Here is a 19,648-nt window from a genome sequence, read left to right as displayed (position 1 = left end):
AAAGGGCGTCTATGCCGTGCCTCTCCCAAGAGTCATTTGGAACAAGTTCAACCGAAATATTTCACATTGCAAAGGAGTCTGGAGCCAGACAGTGACTACAGACACTAAGCACTGGGTCAAAATGGTAACTTAGTAGGACAGCAACCACAAGAAAGTGTGTGGAGGCAGAGATTTTCAAGGAGGAAGTGTTAGGGTTGTTGCAAAAGACATTGCTGAATGCCAAAGTGCATAAACAGAGCCATGCACTGCTGTTTTTAAACAGCTGCCTATGCAGTAGAAAAGGACCATCTGGGCCAATGGTCTCTTCAACAGAGTTGGACCCAAAAGGTCATATTATGCCTTGAAACTAAAATAAGTAAATAGATGGGAATGAAAATAGCCAAATGCAAATTTCCTCCTAATATGATCCGTGTTTCTTTCAGGATGTATTCCTCCTACCCTTGGGATTGTTTTTCTGCTTCAAATAGAAGATTCCTCACACTTGATATTTAGGAGGCAAAGGGCACTAATCATGATCAAAATCTTAGACACATGTTCAAATGTAAGCCCTGATTTGCTCCTCCCCTTTTAATTCTACTCTAATTCTTTTGCAAGATATATTATTTATTTTTATTGGAAAAACAGATTTAGAGAAAAGGTAATACAGCAGATCTGAAGCCAGGAGCTTACTCTGGATCTCCCACGCAGGTGCAGAGTTCCAAAGCTTTGAGCCATCCCATTGGTTTTCCAGGCCACAAGCAGGGAGCTGGATGGGAAGTGGAGCAGCCAGAACACAAACTGATGCCTATATGGGTTGTTGGCACATGCAAGGCAAAGATTTAGCCACTAAGCTATAGCAAAGGCCCTTGCTCCCCCTTGTACTACTGGCAGATAAACTTCTGTAACACCTATTTCTCGCAACAGTATCTGGCCTATTTAAGTGAGAGTTGCTGTTATTCTCTCATCAGTGCAAACCACTGTTTCCTTGGCCATTTTCCAAACATATTATCCAATGTGAGTAGAGAATTAATTACTTAATTTTGTTGTTTTGATCTTCACTCTATTCCACTGCTAATTTCGTCTTTAGGGCAACTCAGTCTGAAAATATTTTCTTGCCACTGGATCTCCAACATCAACATTTTAATTGTAAGACAACTATTGGTGCATAACACATAAAAAGAAAAAATAGAATTGTTAAGTGTATTTTAGAATTATGTTTTGATCCGTAATTTCTCTATATGTGTATAACGAATTCCCTTTATTTATGAAAAGTAATATTTAACTCTGCATCTGAACTCTGAATTGAGATCCAAAAAAATGTACGATACTCCTTTAGTATAAGACTTTTTACGTTTTAGATGTGAAACATTTCCATCTTGGACTTTGGCTTAGTGGATGAATCTACACTGTACAGCACTTGCATCCTATATGGGCACCACCTCAAGTCCAATTCAACACCCTGCTGGTGGTTGCAGTTACTGGGTTGCTTCTGTTTCCATCCCTGTCTTCCTCTGGAACCAATGGGTGCTTGCAGTCCAGCCTGGTTCTGCCCAGCACATACTCGGGCCTCACATGAATCAGTGGGAGCTGCAGCCTAATCGGAGTGACCCACAATAACCCCAACCAGGCCTGCCCCTACCCTGGTTTGCCAATATGTGTGGCAGACTAGTCCAGTCTGTCCCACATTCCCTTCTGCTCTCATACATGTCAATGGGTATTAAAACCTTGTTCCATCTAACCAGCTCAACTATCCAGCCTTCACGGATGTTGTTGGGTGTCTGTCTAGCCACCCCAGCCCCTGTCCTAGTTTCCATGCCCTCCCATGGGGGTGGCAACCCAAGAGGGAGGAGCCCACTATTTCCCTCCCAGGTCACTCCCACTCCTGGATTGGGCTCTCTCCAGGTGTTCTGTGGTTTAACTTGGCAGAGCTAGCCCCCGTGCCAGCTTCTGCCAGCAGATGTTGTGAGCCATAAAGTTTTGACTGCATAAGAATTCAAACTCACATTTTCCACACTCTGCATCTTATGTTCAGCCAAGACACTTTTCCTGGGTTGACTAGGAAAGGAAAAATGTAGTGGGAATGACGGCTTGCAAAAAAGGTATAGCTCTCCTGGAATGAGGTGGGCAAAGAGCAGGTGATCCTGGAGACCTGAGTTCTGGATACTTTCGAACAACAATGCACTTCAAGCTTTTCAGAAACACCTCTACTGGAGGTGCGCGCGGATCCCCAGGCAGCCGACATCCTAAGGCGTCTGATGACAATTCTAAGATCCTTATAAAATAAGCCTTGGGCTTACCTGGGTTTAAAAAATATTTTTTTCTTAAACTTTCTTATACTTATTAGACTATGGAGGACTAGATGTTTGCCATTTCATGTTTTGCTGTATCTAATAGTAATAATAATAATTAATAATAAGCTGTAATACTTTTAGGAATGAGGAAATTTTACTTCAAGTGTAAAATTTAGGTATTTTATGTCTCTTATACATTAATTTAGCATACTTTATTTTAATGAAGCATATTGAAGACAGATTATACTTTCAATAAATTTCACAAACTGCTGACAACATTAAATGAAATTAATTTTTATATTTGAGAAATACAGTTAGGACATAGCATTATTAACAATAAGATATTTGTGCTTCATTTAAAAAATTGTGAATTTTTTTACATCATCCTCAGCAAAGATTCAGATTAGAAGTTTGCACATCTAAGAATGTTCAGCCTGGCACAGTCGATCCTCAAACTGAAATATTTCAGTTAGATTAAGATTTTGGGCATTGCATATATGAGCTTGTGTGTTCTCTATATAAATTTCAGCATTTTTGTCATTTTATTCCAATCCAAATTGATTTTGATAGGTCTAAGGACCTAAAGCAAGCACATTCTTCATTTATTATTAAGTTATCATCCTCAGTGTATTTGAAAGAATTATGGCAGCAAGATGTTGGTGCATTTATACCAGCAGTAGTTTGGAAAGTGGGTTGCGCACCTCAACATTTCAGGAAGTTTTTCCCAAGATCGCCATACAAAAGAATCTCCTTAGTTGCTTGGATTATTGACTGTGTATCAGGAGTTGAAATACAGACTTAATGCACATTCTTTGATCTTTCATTTGATTGTTTATCAAAGCTGGTTACATTTGAATACACAAATACTGCTAGCTTCAAAAATGTGTAGAAACAGTGGATAGTAGAACACCTTCAAGTATTCACTGCTGGTCCAGTTATACTTCATGATTGCAATAGGGCATTGGTTTGGAGAGAGGCTCTGTTTTTTATGTCTTATTCCTTTGGTGATAGTCAGTCTTCGGCCACATTAAAGTGCTTTGTTTTTGGTCACCCTTCATCCAGAAATAAAGCCAAATCTGTTTGGGGGTACATGAAAGAGAATCCGTATGAACAAGTGAAATTCACTTTATTCCACTCACCACAACATAGGGCTTTTTGTTGTCTAAAATAGCAGTGTTTTCTTTATCTACATCTGATGTTGAGATGATAAAGCAGCAGTTGACTTATTCACTTAGACATCATATTGTATTCTGTCCCTTTAAGAATTTTAAGATCTTCTATTCCAAAATTTTAAAAGGCTTTTACATATTAAGCCCCTGCTAATTACTGAAGGCACGATGCTAAATATCTTGTGTATGTTAACAGTTTAATCTGTTAGCCTGCGGTCACATAGCTAAGTTTAGTGGCAGAATGCAGATCTCTGGCATCTCAGTCTAGTGTGTTTTTCCATAATTCATTTGCTTGAATCTTCTCAAGTAGTCCAGAAATTCTTTATTCCAATCTCAGTCTTAATCTCTGTATTTTACAAAGAGGGATAAAAAGTCATGCAAAGGCAATTGGAAAAATATCCTTTCTGAAAATGGTATGCATCACGGTGCTTTGTTATTTTTCCTTAAACAAACTTTATGTGGTTCTAGAATTGTTTCTGGAAGCAAATCATTTTTTATGTCAGGCAGCCCAGAGCAGATTTTTTACAAGACAATATGTTCCTGCTGGAACCTTTTCAAAGTAAAATCAAGGAACATTGATGCTATTTTTTAATATGACCTGTAAGTTTATGTAAATAATCTAAAGTACACAGAGGGAAAGGACAGAAAAAGAAATCCGCCGCCAGCTCAACTGAGTCCTATGAGATTCTGACAATCCTGGCAGTGTGGCAGCATGACACTCGGTTACGACTCTGCAGATACTGTACAGACCTTCGAAAAAACACTGTCTTGAAGTTGTAAAACATTAACCAGCCCAAGCTGTAGTATTACGTTTTAAGTAGTAATAGAGACGCTGTAACAATTCCCAAGAGACCATGGGTTTTATTTCATGCCTAGTTCCAATTTTTATAATCAATTTGCTTTGTTTAACTTTGTCTTCCAATGTCTCCAAATGGTCAGTTCTTTCAAAAGTCTCCTGAATTTTTAAATTGATTTTTAAATTTTTGGCTTTTTGTCTAAAGTTCAGAGACTTAATGTCATGAATCAGTTTAACAGATCAGAATTAATACTTCAGAATCTAATAGAAAGGGCTGAAACATTAGCATTAGTTGCAGTGGGAGTACTGTTGACACTTGTATGTCGAATATGTATGTGTAGAAGTGTGGAGATGTGGGGCAGTCTCTAAATTCCTGGAATGCTTGCTTATCAAGAAAAATTTTGGAAAGACATTGACATGCTTATTTTTCATAAACGGGTCCTTGTGTGTGTGCATTAAGATCTCTTTATTTGAAAGATATGATGACAACAAAGGTGAGATGTTTGAGAGGGGAAGAGAGAGAGACAAGTGTTCTATCTGATTCACTCCCCCAAATACTTGAAACAACCAGTCTGGGCCAAGCTGACTTCAGACATAAGGAACTCTTTCTTGGTCTCCCACATGTGTGTAGCAGAAAAAAAAATATATTGGGACATGGTATACTCTTTCCCAAGTGCTTTTAGTAGGAAATTGGTTTAGACTTGCAGTGTGGGTATGTGGGACATGGGTGTCCTAAATTTAACCCAATACATCACAGTGACTCCCCTGTTCTGTGCTTTAAGCAATTTGTAACTATGACTTAATCTGTTCCCTTGTGATCTGGTACAGTGAGCACTGTTGAAAGAACGTTACAATTATCATGATGAAGAGAGTCCACATGTCATTTTGGTTTGGTTCTATTACTTGATGTTTGAGCCTTTTATTTGAGGGACTATTTTCTACTAAGTTTGGGCTTTTAAATCCTGATGTAATTAATGTAAATATGAAATGAATGTTTTCTCAAATTGATGATGATTGACTCGAAGAAATTAGAATTTCAAAGTTTTATGTAACATCAATGTCTAATATCAGCTTGGATAAAATACAATTTAAAAGTATATATTTATGTCATTCATGAATTTAAAATACACTGCAGTATTAAATTGGTAAAAATTATCTTTTGTTTGAGATGGTATAATGATTAATTATCAATCTCTTACCCATTTTTCCTTTTTTTTCAGCTAAAATTGACCAAGAGACAGAGGAGAATTCACTGACAACGACGCATAAATGGTGAGAAATTAATTTCCTTTAATATTTTATCACTTCTCAAAACAGAGCTGTAAACTGCTTAGTATATCTCATCTCAGAAAATCAATTATCAACATAGTTCTTAGTTTCAATCATTAACAAAAAGAAATATAATGGTGTGCTTTATTCTATCATGAATTCCTGAACTTTCTGTTTATAATGCTTGATGATGTAAAATTCTGTTAACTTCCAAATTATTGTGAATGGCTTAGCACCCTCTCTTTAAAATTGAATTTCAGAATGTGAAAATAAATGAAAAAGAGAGATAAGAATCCATTCCCAGAAAAGAAGATAGAAGCAGTTAATTACAGAGAACTAATGACTTTTCCTATGGCAGAGGAAAACACACAAGATTAACCAACACCTTTTCTAAAGAGAAATTCATTTACTCATTTTAAAAATTGATTACTTAATTAAAAAGCAGAAACACAAAGACACAGACACCTTCCATCTGCTGGTTCATTCTCCGAATGCCCACCACAGTTAGGTCTGGCCCAGATGGAAGTCGACAGCAAAGAACTGCGTTCTGGTCTTCCTTGTGGTGACAGGGCCTCCAATACTCGAGCCATCATCTCCTGTTCCCCAAATGCATTAACAGGAAGCTGGATCAGAAGTGGAGCAGACAAGTGGGGTGGGGAGGTGAGTGACCCCTAAGAATATCTTAACTTTCTATGCCACAAAACTCACCACTACTTTTAAGTTTCCAGTTGCGTATACTTTATTTTTTTTCCACACTAATATCATCATTCTTTCTTGCCTGCATCTGGGGTCAGGGGAGAAACAAAGGGAGAAGCCCCAGCCAACCTTCCGCCCATCCCAGGTCCTGGATGTGAGGCACACTCCAAGGGTCCTGCTCAGGCAGTTTTGATAGTTCAACAGTTCTGAATTGCTGCCAGTCTTGCCATTCCAAGCATGATGAAATCTAGTCAGAATCCATTGGCTGACATAATCTCCTCATGGTTGGGGTTCTGAAATCAGCAGTTCAGTTGGAGGGATTCCCCAAGAAACTTTGTCTGAGGTGATCCCAGACCCCATTCATTTGAGTAAGTGCCAGCCAGTACAGGGTCCAGCACAGTCTGTCGCCCCAATCAGCCTATGCACATGCTGCTGGTTGAAATTGCTGGGTCAGTCCTGTTTCCAGACCTGTCTTCTACGCAATCCAATGGGTGTTACAGTCCAGCCTGATCCTTTCCACTTCATACCCAGCCCTCACACAAACCAGTGGGAGCTGCAGCCTGGTTGGGGCGACTCCCCATAACCTCTACCATGCCTGCTGCCTACCCTGGTTCCCATGTATGCCAGTATATACAGCAGACTTGTTCAGTCTGTCCCACATCCATTCAGCTCTTTTGTGTCAATGGGCATTGAAACCTAGTTCAACCCAACAGGCCCTATTATCCAGCCCACACACATACTGATGAGTGCTGTTCTGTCTAGTCACCCCTAACCCTGTCCTGGTTTTTGTGGTCTCCAATGGGAGTAGTAATCCAACATCCAACAATAAGAATAAGGATGGATTGAAGGCCAGCAAGGAGCGCTGGCCCATGTACCCACCAATATGTGCAAGATCTGGCATAGGGAGAGGTTCTGATGGAGGAGCTTGGGAAATTCCTCTGTCAGGACACGGTCTTTGTAGATGAGCGCAAGAACCACGATGAGGCGCGACCCAGACTAAGCCAGAGAAAGATACCCACCGCATACATTTGGCATAGGTCAGGGACAGATCAGACTGAACCAGTTGCCGTCACCCGCTGGTGAAACCGAGCACCAGAACAGAGTGTGGGTTGGGACAGGTTTGGTTGTGACACAAACCAGTGCACATTACGGAATGCCAAGGTGAGGGGGAAGGTACCAGATGTAGCCGCAGCACCCGAACAGCACACGTGAGAATCAGGGAGGGAGGGCACAAAGCCGGCACGGGGAATGTTGGCTCCCCTGCTAGACAACCACTCCCACTGGAGAGCGTGAGTTGGGATGGGAGCAGACCAGACCAGGCAGGGTTACAATACCTCATACGAACCAGTCAGGTTGGGCTGACTGTTCTGACTGGTGCAAGCAAATGTTAGAGTGGGTGAGGGTTGGTTGGGCTTTGCCACAGCATCAGCTGGCAGAAGCTGGCACTGGGTGCTAAATCTGTCAAGTTAAACTCCAGAACCACCTGGAGAGTGCATAATAAGGGAATAGAAAATAGTGGTTACCTCCCTCTTGGTTTCCCACTCCCAATGGAGAGCATTTGCCTATACTTCATTAAGCAAGATTCCTTAAATTTTATGGACAGATAGGCCATATTTTGTTCTTATGTAGAAATGAAATGTTGTCCTGGACAAATTGATAAACAGAGCTCTCCAATTTCTATGAAAAGATAAAATGAAATTAAGATCTTAAGCTATAGTAAAAAGCAATTTCAAGTAAATACTGACTGATGAAAAAGCTGCTCATGAAACAGCCATCTTCTGAAATTAAGCAACTCTGAAACTCAAAAGTAAAAAGAAGGGGATCCGCATTGCCCCACAATGGGTCAGATCATCACTTGCTGTAACACAATCCTGTATCAGAGTGTCTTTGAGTTCTAGCTGCTATGCTACCACCCTGCTCTCTGCTAATGCATCTGTGAGGGCAGCACATCATAGTCCATTGCCACCTATTTGGGAAACCAGGATGGGGGTTTTGTGGCATCATGTCTGGTCTGGCTCAGCCTCAGCTGTCACAGCCATTTGCGTGGTAAACTAGTAGATGGAGAATTTCTCTCTGTGTAGCTCTGCTTTTCAAATAAAATACATAGAAATGAAAAATAACAGGTCATGTGAAACTCTGGACATTTCTCCCAAAGAAATAAACTTTTTTGTGATGGTCTTACCAATCCTATGTAACGTGGACAATAAGAAAGAGCAATTCAGTGTGGGAAGGCAGTGTAAAAACCCTTGGCTTCCTGGCTTTTTGAGTCAGTTCTGTCCCACAAATGTGATGGTTTTATGCCTTTACCCAAATGTCACTCGTAACACTATCATTTTATAGGAAATTAGTACCTATATTTTGGGAGAATATAGTGAGATGATTCATAGCACATGCTTAATAAATACTTAGTGATCAACAAAGTTAATTGTTGCATTTTCATCTTTATTATAATTTTATTATAAGAAATCTATTGGTATAAATAGAAAACATTCATATATGGGCTCATATTATGAATCTGTGTTTCTCACTGTGCTGGGTGCATGGGCATAATTCTGAGACATAGTTTGGCATCATGTTGTTTGTTGGTTCCTGCACCAAACTACTTGGAACTGTGACTCCCAAGAATTTATTCTCAACTTTTGTTCTTAGCTATGAAAAAGAGGAATTGTACCCACAAATGTAATTTAACAATCACTTCATTATAACTAAATAAAACAAATTAAATATATATGTAGAGCACCTACTCTGTGAAAGGTTTTTTGAAATCTCCTTTACATTTGCAAAATATCTATGTTTGGAAGACTGATTTACATAATGAATTCTTTCTAGGAAACAGTATGGAACTAAAGATAATTGTATGAGACAGACATTTAATATTTTTGGAAATTTTTCTAAGGCCATATAGTAGTAGAGTCATTCTTTCAAGAAATTCTACTAACTTTCAATAAGACCAGTGCAAATCTCTGGCACAGGAGCTAAAACTTTTGCTGCAACTCCAACTTAATATGTCTTTCCAATAAAAATAAATAGCAGTAACAAAAAATATATATGAACTCAGGAGCTCTAGTCAGGAGCCAGGGGCTGCCTCTCTTCATTGGTGACAAATTGAGATTGTGATTTTTCCTTGGCTCTTCAGCCTGAATACATGCACATCCTTTGCACCTCAAGCTACTGCAAAAGCTCTGTTCTAGACTCTAGACTCAGGGTGCAGGTAGGACCCAGGCCCTTCTCCAGCCCCTGCTTGGAGGTTGGGACCTCCACCCAAAATACCACAGACTGAGCAGCTTCAGCGCCATCACTCAATGGCATGCACAGGTTGTGTCCCACAAGTTGAAAGTCATGGAGGTCCAGGGATACCTGATCTGCCCTTGCAGAAATGTTACTGTAGAAGAAGAGAAGCACAGTCCTGCTTTGGATTTAGTTGTTTTATTTTATGGCTTATTGATTGACTGATTGACTTCAAAGTTAGAGTGACAAGAGAGGGAGAAAGATTTCCATCAGTTGGTTCATTGCTCAAATGCCCACGGCAACTGGAACTTGGCCAGGACAAAATCAGGAGCCAAGAACTCCATTTAAGATTCTGACAGAGGAGGATACAAGTACTTGGGCCATTATCTACTGGCTTACAGGTGTATTACCAGGAAGCTGGATCAGAAACAGAGTGGCCAGGACTCTTATCTTCATTATAACATTGAATGTGGCATCCCACTGCCAGCCTAGTCAGCTGTGCCACAACACCTTCCCCTGGATTTAGATCTTGGGCAGTACATTGAATTTCTACCTAAAAGTCTACAGTTCTTCCCAAGGGGCCTGATTTTATTTGGAGCAGAGCAAGAAGAGTTCAACACTGTAGAGCATTGTTGAAAGCAGTGGAGGACTTGGTGGAGACTACTTGAGAGGGATCTCATAGTTCCCTTGGTTATAACACCAAGAAGCAAAATAACAGAGTAAAGGAAGATGATAATCTGGAAGGAGACTTCTGCAAGTAATCTTCCTTGGAGACTGGGAAGGCTGTATATAATCCTATTTGGCTGTGACCACTCCTGAGTATCAGATCAGGATGTGGGACAGACTTGCAAACATTCCCCAAGCTACCTAAGACTTCATCCTAACTTATGCTGAGGGCTGAGCACCACCCCTCTGCAACATCTGGCTGCATAATAAGCTATTATTACACTCGTAGGAAGCCGGGCTTTAACATAAAGCCACATTTGCTCCTGAATTACAGGTATGTAATAACTACATATAAACGAGCATGGTAGCATCTGTTGGGTTACCTGTTACTTTTGGGACTGTGTAAATAGGCAGAGGCATTTCTCCCTAGATTGCTGGGACCAGACAGTCTGGCTGGCTCGCAGCGATGCTGGAGTCCCAGGTCCCATTCTCAGTTGTGAGACATTCGTATCACATATACCACCCACTCCCAATAGTGAGTCACCAAATATACTCTTACTTCATAAATAATTTTTTTAGATAGAAATACCTAGTCTTAGATTTTGCTCCACTTTGTGTTTGTACTGACCCAATAAATCCCTTTACCTGTGTACCATAGTTCTCTCTCTCTCTCTCTCCCTCTCTCTCTCTCACACACACACACATACATTTGTACATATGCACATATACAAATATATTTGACTAGTATTCCAGCTTGCTTAGTCAGGCCCTCGGGGACAGAAAAGCTGAGAATATATACGCAAGCATGCATTTTCTCAGTCTTCCAAAACCTCCTGTTATTTTCATTGTGGATGTTCTCATTCTCTCCTTTATGTCTATTTTTGATGAATTTATTCTGGGTTTAAAATAGTATATAAACAAAGTGTACTAGACCTGCCTGTTTAAATGCCCATAAAGTCGATCTTCATTTCCCAGTCTTCTGTTACTTCTTTTCCTTTGAGGCAGAAAACACGCAAGAAAGTTTGAGTTATATGACTATATTCAAAGTTCCCTAACCAGAGGATTTTCCTGGTGAGCTTCTATTTTTATCTCAGGGATGCTTTATAACTCAGTGTGGTTTTGTTTACTTTACACTCTGTGGCAAGTGACCTGGTAACAGACTGGGGACAGATTGGTATTCTTTACTTTTTGGAAGTGATTATTTGTATAAAAGTCGTTGCGATGGCTGAGGCAGGCTATCCGGGGCCTGCAGGGCCTGTGGGTGATCATACGGTGACTGATCAGGTTTCTGAGTACCAAAGAGAAATTCCCAGCCTTTTGAGGCCTTTTAGTATCCCATTTGACCTGTACCATTACTGTGGAAGAAGGCAGCATCAGTTCTGTGAAAACCAAAGCCCTGGCACTTTCTCTTAACTTCACACTGCTCCTCCAAAAATGCAATTGGATCAACTGCAAGCTTCTTGAAGTGTGTATAATAAAGCCTTACTAGGAGAGCGTATTGATGTGAACATGTCTTGGGAACTGCATGCAGAACACACATGTGCACAAGTACACGTGCACACACACTCCATTTGTTTTAAAAAGAATTATACTCATTTGTCTTCATGTTCTAGTACATAAAAACTTGGCTCTTAATCCATTTAGAATGGATAAGTTGAATTTTTATCAAGAAAATACTTAGAATTATTTTCCAAAGTGATGTGTCTTTCAGATTCTTCTACAATTTTGCAGTTACTTATAAATATTCAAAAGAATATGTTAGTATTTTTTAAAAGATTCCTTTATTTTCATTTAGTGGAAAGGCAGTTCGGATTTATTGAGAGAATGTGAGATAAAGGGAAAGATCTTTCATCTACTGGTTCACTATTCCAAAGGGCTGCAACAGCCGCAGTGGCTGGAGCTCAGCCGATCTGAAGCCAGGAGCGAGGAGCTTCTTCCAGGTCTCCCATGCGGGTGCAGGGTCCTAAGGCTTTGGCCCCTCCACTGTTCCTTTTCTAGGCCATAGGCAGGGAGCTGGAGAAAAGCAGACAGGACACAAAATGACACCCACATGGGAGACCCGTGCTTTCAAGGTGAGGATTTAGACGTTGAGCCATTGCACCAGGTATAGTTAGTATGTTTTTTAAAAGCAAGACAGAATTTTTTTTTTCATTTCCACTTTTTAGCATAAAACTTTAAAATACTGATTGTGCTTTTTAAATCATGTTGTTATTAATATTGAATGTGGAATTTTGAGCTGCTATTTCACATGAACAAAAGTACATATATTTCTGATAAATATTATGGTGCCACTATTCAGTTTTTCCAGAAAGCAAGGCAGTCGGGCAGACAAATCTGACCATACCCAAAATCCAAATGCAAATAGTGTGAGTGTATTGTCATCTTCAGATGATTTCTTTGGGCCAATCAAGTTATCGTAGTGTATTAGAAGATGAATTTTGGCAGAACGTTGTTGAGGTTGGCTGCATCCCATTGTGTGTGTTTATTTCAGCTTCTTCCCTTATTTTAATTAGCATATACAGATTTCTTCAATTGAAAAAAGTATCGCTAGCCCAAATCTGATTGTTTTTCTTTTCCCATGAAATATTACTTAGTGGCTATGTCAACTCACAGAAAAGGAAATGTGAAATCTTTGGATTTTCGTAGCAAATGGACATTCCTCCCTCTATGTCAAAAATTCATGAGATTAGAAGTTAAAAGTCTGGCTTAATGTCACCACTCACTGAGGTCTTTATTAGCATACAAATTACGACTAAATTCAAACTTTTCTTTGAGTTTTTTTTCATCAATGTCTTTAAATTCCATATGAGAAACTGTATTTTTCTGTAAAATTGACTTTTTAAAAATATGTTGAACAGATTTTAGAAACACTGCATTGTCTACTTTTCTGTTGCTTTAATTCTGGCGTAAATAAAGCTTATTGAAATGAGTACTCATAAATTTTGATTTGCTTCAGCTATTACATCAGATAACTTAACACTTGACATTCCTAACAGGGAAATCACGTCAAGAAAGGCATACAATTGCCATTTTCCTCTGTGAATAATGTGGCTATACAACCCCTGCCATTTTAAAACGATGCTTTACTAGGAAATTTATGGTTTTTCCTACAGATTAAAACATTGGCTTCAAAGATGTTTGTATTTGTGATAGAAAATAAATGCTACGGAAATCTTTTACATAAAGATTTTTATTTCAAAATGTTTCAGACTCACTGTATTCCCACGCCTTGGGGACCTAAAGGGAGCTGGAAAGATTAAGTGCAACTAATCCTCTGACCATACAAAGAGACGATAGTGAATTTGGTGGAGAAGGAATTAGCACAGCCATCCTTAAGAACTACTAAAGTAGTACTGTGTCTTGGCATGATGGTCTGATGAATATTTGATAGATTAATGACTTATCTCACATGATCCATATCTTTATATTCTGGGGAGAATATACCATGAGATTCCCTTCTCTCTCCTGTTTCACTTCAACTATAGTAATGGTGATTGGAAACAACCAGAAATACAAGGCAAGAAATGGTAATGGGAGAAAGCACATTTGTGAAAGAACTGGAAATCACACATTTTAAAAACTAAATACTATTCCTGCATGTGATGTTGCATGAGTGGGATTTTACCAGAGCCAAGATTACATAACTAATGAGTTGAAATGGTAAATTAATCTTTCGTGCAAAATAAAGATAAAAAGAAAAAAGGAGAGGGAGAAAGGAATGTCAGTCCCAGTGGTTTCGTATAGTGTGCAACCATTCATTCGTCATGGGAGTGAAAATATTTAATCAGTCCTGACCTGATGCACACATACTTTATCATGTTTAGTGACTTTTAAAGTGTCAGTTTGTAAAGTGTTTATCCAAGGAATGGACTTCTGGCACATGGATAAAATGAAAAGTGAAATGTTTAGTTCATAATAGGCATATTTTCCAGAATCTTTCTGAGTAACTATCCGGAGATGAATAGAAAGACTACAGGTCTGTGTTTATCTGGCTTATGCTGGCAGACATTGCAGGCTCCAGCCTGGTATTAAAACTGAAGTGACATGGAATATCTTTGCAAAACCCCCAAACAATGACATCATTCCCTTAACAATATTGATAAAGTAAAACACAGTTGGAGTTTGTTATTTCCCAATTTGGATTTCTTAGTTAACTACTTCAGATTCTGCCAGGAAGCCCATCCCAGTAAGGCATCCTCGAATAAATGGTGGAAGGCTGTATTTCATACATTTTACCTTGAGGCCATGTGGTAAATTTTGGGTACAGCAATTTTTCTGCAACAGATGGATTTTTCTTCTGTGCTTGCATTCTCTCTCTCTCTCTCTCTCTCTCTCTTTCTCTCTCTGTCCCTTTCTCTCTGTCTCTCTCTCTCAGTAAATATCCATTTTCTGGCAACAATATCAGATTTTTCTGATAGCCTTTGAGGATTTGCTGGCTGTTCTGAGAAGCCTGGTCTGAAGTGGTGGTCTGACCTGACATTTCTCTGTTGGGCTTGGTGCAGGATAGCAGGATGTTCATGTCTGTTTGCTTCTCAGAGTTTTAGGTGTGTCCTTCCAGTTTTGATAGGTAATTTTAAGGAAAATGCATCAAACAATCTTTCCTTTTAAAAAGTTGTGCTGTCAAAACAAACTTTTCCTGTTGTATAGAAGTGAGAATTTTTCCATCACAGTATTTAAAAATATGTTTAGGCTCTGCCTGCACTAAAATGTCTATGAAGCCACACTTTTCTCCAAATGGACAAAGGTCACAACTCCTAGAAGCAAGAAAAATGAACTGAATCACCCTATTTTTTACTTGGAATTCTAATCAGTGTTTTTGAAACACATGTGATAGAAAGAAAAGATATGCTAAATTATACACTAAAAACACAAATTAGAAAGGGACAAATTAATAATAGAGATTATCATAACATGTTTTTTTATGTAGTAGATTTTCCAAAACACCAGTTAAATAAATGTAAACTAAGATTATCCTTGAAGGAACGATTACTCTGGGTGCAATGAAAGCATAAGAAAAGTGAAGTGGTTCTCTGTGATTTTGTCTATGTACACATTTCACATTATACCCCAGAACACATTTCTTCTGGTCCTCAAAAGTCCAAGGTAAAGGAAGAAATGCAGAGGGGCAGAAGTGAGGATGGGACAGTCCCAGGCCTCTGTGGCAAAGTGTGTGCTACTCTGTGAAGACCCAGGTCCAAGAAAACAAACTCCTGGGTTTGCTCTCCTTCCTGCTTTTGTTGTTTTCTATTTTAGTTTGTTTTTGTTTGTTTGTTAGTATTAAGACTATACCTTAATTTTCTCTTTTTACACATTAGGACAGTACTAAATCAGTGCCTGATATACAGTAAGCACAATACAACTTGTTGACATTCTTGCTTTTCGATGCTTTTCCTAATGGCCTACCACATACACCTCACATCTGAATATTTTCTGTAGCTAATGAAAATACGTAAAAGTGTGAAACTAACTGATTCTTGGAGAGATTACATGAACTCGGGGAGCTTACTGACTTCACAGTCTGGGATAGCAGTGAGTCAAGTTTAGTAAAGATAAGGAACCAAAAAAAACCTTAGTACCTTTTGCGGATCTGTGGGGGCGATTAGAAGAATAGTCTTCAAATCTAGGGTTTTTTTGTTTTTCCTTCTAAGACTTACTTCTTTTAATTGGAAAGGCAGATTTACAGAGAAAGATCTGCCATCCACTTATTTACTCCCCATGGCCACATCAGCCTCATCTGAGCTGATCCGAAGCCAGGAGCATCTTCCCAAACTCCACGTAGGTGCAGAGTCCCAAGGCCTTGGGCCATCTTCCACTGCTTTCCCAGGCCACAAGCAAGGAGCTGAATGCGAAGAGGAGCAGCCTCCAGTGCCCTTTCAGGATGCCACTACTTGTTTGTGGAACATTAAACAGTAGTCATTCATGGTGGCAGTTCCTGGAATACAGATATACCCATGCTGAAAACATAATTTGATCAATATTGAGTGACTTGAATAGGATGAATGTTTTCATGGTGAAAATGTTAACATAAAACATTTACATATTCTCATTTGGGGAGGTCTGCTCTTACCTGGTTATATTTAAAAGTAGCTTAAATCATGTTTTTAGACTGAGTTGCTTTCCATTTGTTTTGAAAGATAATAGGACCATAGAAATAGGCCAGCAGGACGCACAGCTACATTAAACTCACAAACTTACAACAAGAGTTGGAGGTGTGAAGTAATAAGACAGATACGTGCACCCTTGAAGTTGGGCAGAGCAACGCCCTGCAGGTTTATAGCAAACTACTAATTGTGGGGGTCCTAGTTTCCCTCATTTGTCCCGGGAATTCAGTGTGATCATGTAACTATTGTCTTTAATTTGTTCAGTAAATATGCAGAAAGTGAGAAATCTCCACAAGTTTCACCGCCCCCCCCCCCAAATAGTATATATATTTTTTCTGCTTTTCAACCAACAATTTCCTTCAGAGGTCCAAGGATTTCCACTGTTGCTCTCCTGCCTCCTCATCTCCTGACCCAAGCAAGGGTACAGTTCATTCCTGGTCAGAGTCTTTTAAGGGAAAGCACTAGCATATTTGCAAAGAAAATATATTTGAATCCCTCTGATAATCATCTAGCATGAAATTTTGCATCCATACTGCTTTTTGAAAGAGAAAGGTTGTTAGTGGCACACAGAATCCTAGATTAGTGTGAACAGATACAGGTTTTGGCATGCTGCTTCCAGAAAATTGTCTCTACTATATAGCGTTTGAACTGCTAAAACAGTTCCCTAAGTGACTGGAAGTCATTTTTAATGTTAAGAAAATATATCCTCCTAAAATAATTAGTAAGCTTCTTTTTAGTTGTTGTTTGTAGTATTTCCATTGTTATCAATATTATCACACAATATATCACAAGTGTTTCTGGGAAGAAGTCATTAAGTCGGTCAGAGTTACTTGGTTTGGTCAGAGTTACTTGGTTAAAGATGCAGTGTTTGACATGGTTTGCAAAGTTGATCTAGAAAGGCATGAAAAAGTAGAACAGAAGATTCTGATCAGGAGGCCAACAACCTGCCAGAAAGAGCGTGGAGTGAAAGATCTGAACATGGTTAATAGGGACGGCTAAAATTAGAAATTAATTTCAATAGATAGGAACTAGAAAATCAGAGGACATAAGAAGATCTTCAGTTAGCTATCATCCCAGTGTTTGAATATTCAGTAGAACATCATACCCACCTTTTTTTCTTTTAAAACCTGAAAGTTAGACTTTGGTTTTCTTTTTTTAAAGATTTATTTTGATTATTTTTTTATTGGAAAGGCGGATATACAGAGAGGAGAGACAGAGAAGAAGATCCTCCATCCGATGATTCACTCCCCAAGTGAGCGCAACGGGCCGATACTATGCCGATCCGAAGCCAGGAGCCTCTTCCGGGTCTCCCACGTGGGTGCAGGGTCCCAAAGCTTTGGGCCGTCCTCAACTGCTTTCCCAGGCCACAGGCAGGGAGCTGGATGGGAAGCTGGGCTGCTGGGATTAGAACCAGCGCCCACATGGGATCCCGGGGCATGTAAGGCGAGGACCTTAACCACTTGCACCACCGCGCCGTGCCCGACTTTACTTTTCAATATTGATTTTTCTCTTCAATCCTTCAATGACGTTTAAAAGTATAGTTCAATATTTGTGTATTTACTTGACATAGCTTTTGGTTTAAAGAACTTTATAGAGATTTGTAAAAAAAAAATACAAAATACTTTAATACTCTTATGAATCAAGATGCTGAGTATAACCAAAAAGAAGCAAATTTTTGCTTCTCCTGAAGTTTTTCAAATTGTCCAAAGTTATGATTTGGAAGAGAACCATAAACTTATTGATTGACCTGTATGTTTTTAACTCCTTAGTTTTCATGATGCAGCTCCCTAGGTAAGGAAATTTCTGCTTTGACCCTCCCAACCTCCACTGTATTCCCCTATATTGTAACAATAGTTTATTCCCTCAACAACAGTCACAGTCCATCATTCTGTTATTTAAGTGTATCTTGACATTGTCGATATAGAATGGTATAAAGTCCAGCATTTTAGTGTCACGATATATTTAGCAGTTTCAGTGGGAGTCCATCTCTTATTCAAAAGTAGAGATGCATAATTCCCATTCTTATGTATAACACTTACCTCTTGTTAGTTTCAAAACTCATGCAACTTTTTCTTTTTTCTGTTATTCACATCTCGTAAGTTCCTGGTTGGATAATGATGATAAATTGAGGTAACATTTACTGAGTGTTTTATGTATCTGTGGGCTCCACATCTGCAAATGTAAACAGCCACATATGGAAAATATTCAAAAAATATATTTATATTAATTCTGAGCAGTCACTCATGTTGTTCCCTGTTACTATTCCCTAAACAATACAGCATAACAATTATTTATATTGTGTTAGGTGTTATAAGTGATCTTCAGTAGACCAGAAGTATATAGGAAGTTATGTGCAGGTTATATGCACTACCATTCTGTTTCACATAATGAATTTGAGCATCTTCAACCTTTTATATGCTTGAGTGTCCCGGAAGAAAGCCTGGAGCATACCAGAGGAGGATGATGTTCCAAACCTCTATGTTTTATTTCAGACTTATGTTTTATCGCCTCTTCTATTTATGTGGCTAAAACATAATCTGAGAATATAAGTTGAGGGAATTTTAACTTCACTTTAAAAACAACTTATCTATTTTACAGTGTATATTTGCATAGAATATTTTACATTGTTACATTGTTAAAAGTGCTTGTTTTACATAACACTGCAATATATGAAATTGTGTTTTAATGGATAGTGCATAACAGTGCTTCAATTCCTTAACTATAAACACCTGGATTTTTTTTTACTGCCATCTGAAAATCATATACATATATAGTTATTCAGCATTATAGTATTTGTTTAGCTCCATCAGTTATCCTGTATCATAATTTTTAAGAGACATACCCAAATAATAAGTATAACATGTAACAAAGTACTAAATAGGGATCATTGTCTTTATTGAGATACTGACCCTAAAGTGGTTAAATATTAAACTGAATTAGATGATGAGATTTTTCCCTTACGGTAGTGTTTTTTAGTCAAAATGCATGTAACGTGAGCAAAATCGTATTTGAGTAATTTTTATAATAAAATGCTTATAAAACTGGCAACCATAAGTAATTTGGTGTTGTTTTGATACTTTAAAAAACTATTTTAAAATACTTTTTTATTTATGTGAAAGAGTTCTAGAGATGGAAGAAAGAGATTGCTCTTCCAGAAAACCCCAGGTGTACCCCATTGCCAGGACTTACCCAGGCCAAGCCCTGGAGCCAGCAAATCCATTTGAGTCTCCTTCCCGTGTGGGTGACAGGGGACCCACCCCCTTGGACCATCTTGTACCACTTTTCCAGGCACATTAGTAGGACACTGGATTGGAAGTGAAGTAACCAGGACTTGAACTGGGGCTCATAAGGTTGCTGGTGCTGCAACAGCAGTTTAACCCTGCACCATAGCACCAGCACCTGAAAAGTAATTTGGAAAAAGCAAACTACATGTGAAAATCTGAAAGCTGGTAG

The 19,648-nt window shown here is 38.9% G+C and overlaps 1 protein-coding gene across 3 annotated transcripts in view; it reads left to right on the top strand.

Annotated features, from left to right (window-relative positions):
• The window catches only part of FMN2 (formin 2), a 285,407-nt gene that overhangs the window by 213,564 nt on the left and 52,195 nt on the right, over positions 1 to 19,648 (top strand). For all 3 annotated transcript variants that reach the window (XM_040967978.1, XM_040967977.1, XM_040967979.1), the window contains one exon: positions 5,456 to 5,507. In XM_040967978.1, the coding sequence (XP_040823912.1) occupies positions 5,456 to 5,507 (52 nt within the window). The remainder of the gene's footprint in view (positions 1 to 5,455; positions 5,508 to 19,648) is intronic.

This window comes from Ochotona curzoniae, unplaced genomic scaffold, assembly GCF_017591425.1.
Source record: "Ochotona curzoniae isolate NIBS_2020 unplaced genomic scaffold, NIBS_Ocur_1.0 scaffold_4683, whole genome shotgun sequence".
Classification (NCBI taxonomy): domain Eukaryota; kingdom Metazoa; phylum Chordata; class Mammalia; order Lagomorpha; family Ochotonidae; genus Ochotona; species Ochotona curzoniae.
The sequence above is the reverse complement of the archived record's forward strand: the minus strand, read 5'-3'. Positions and strand labels throughout refer to the sequence as shown.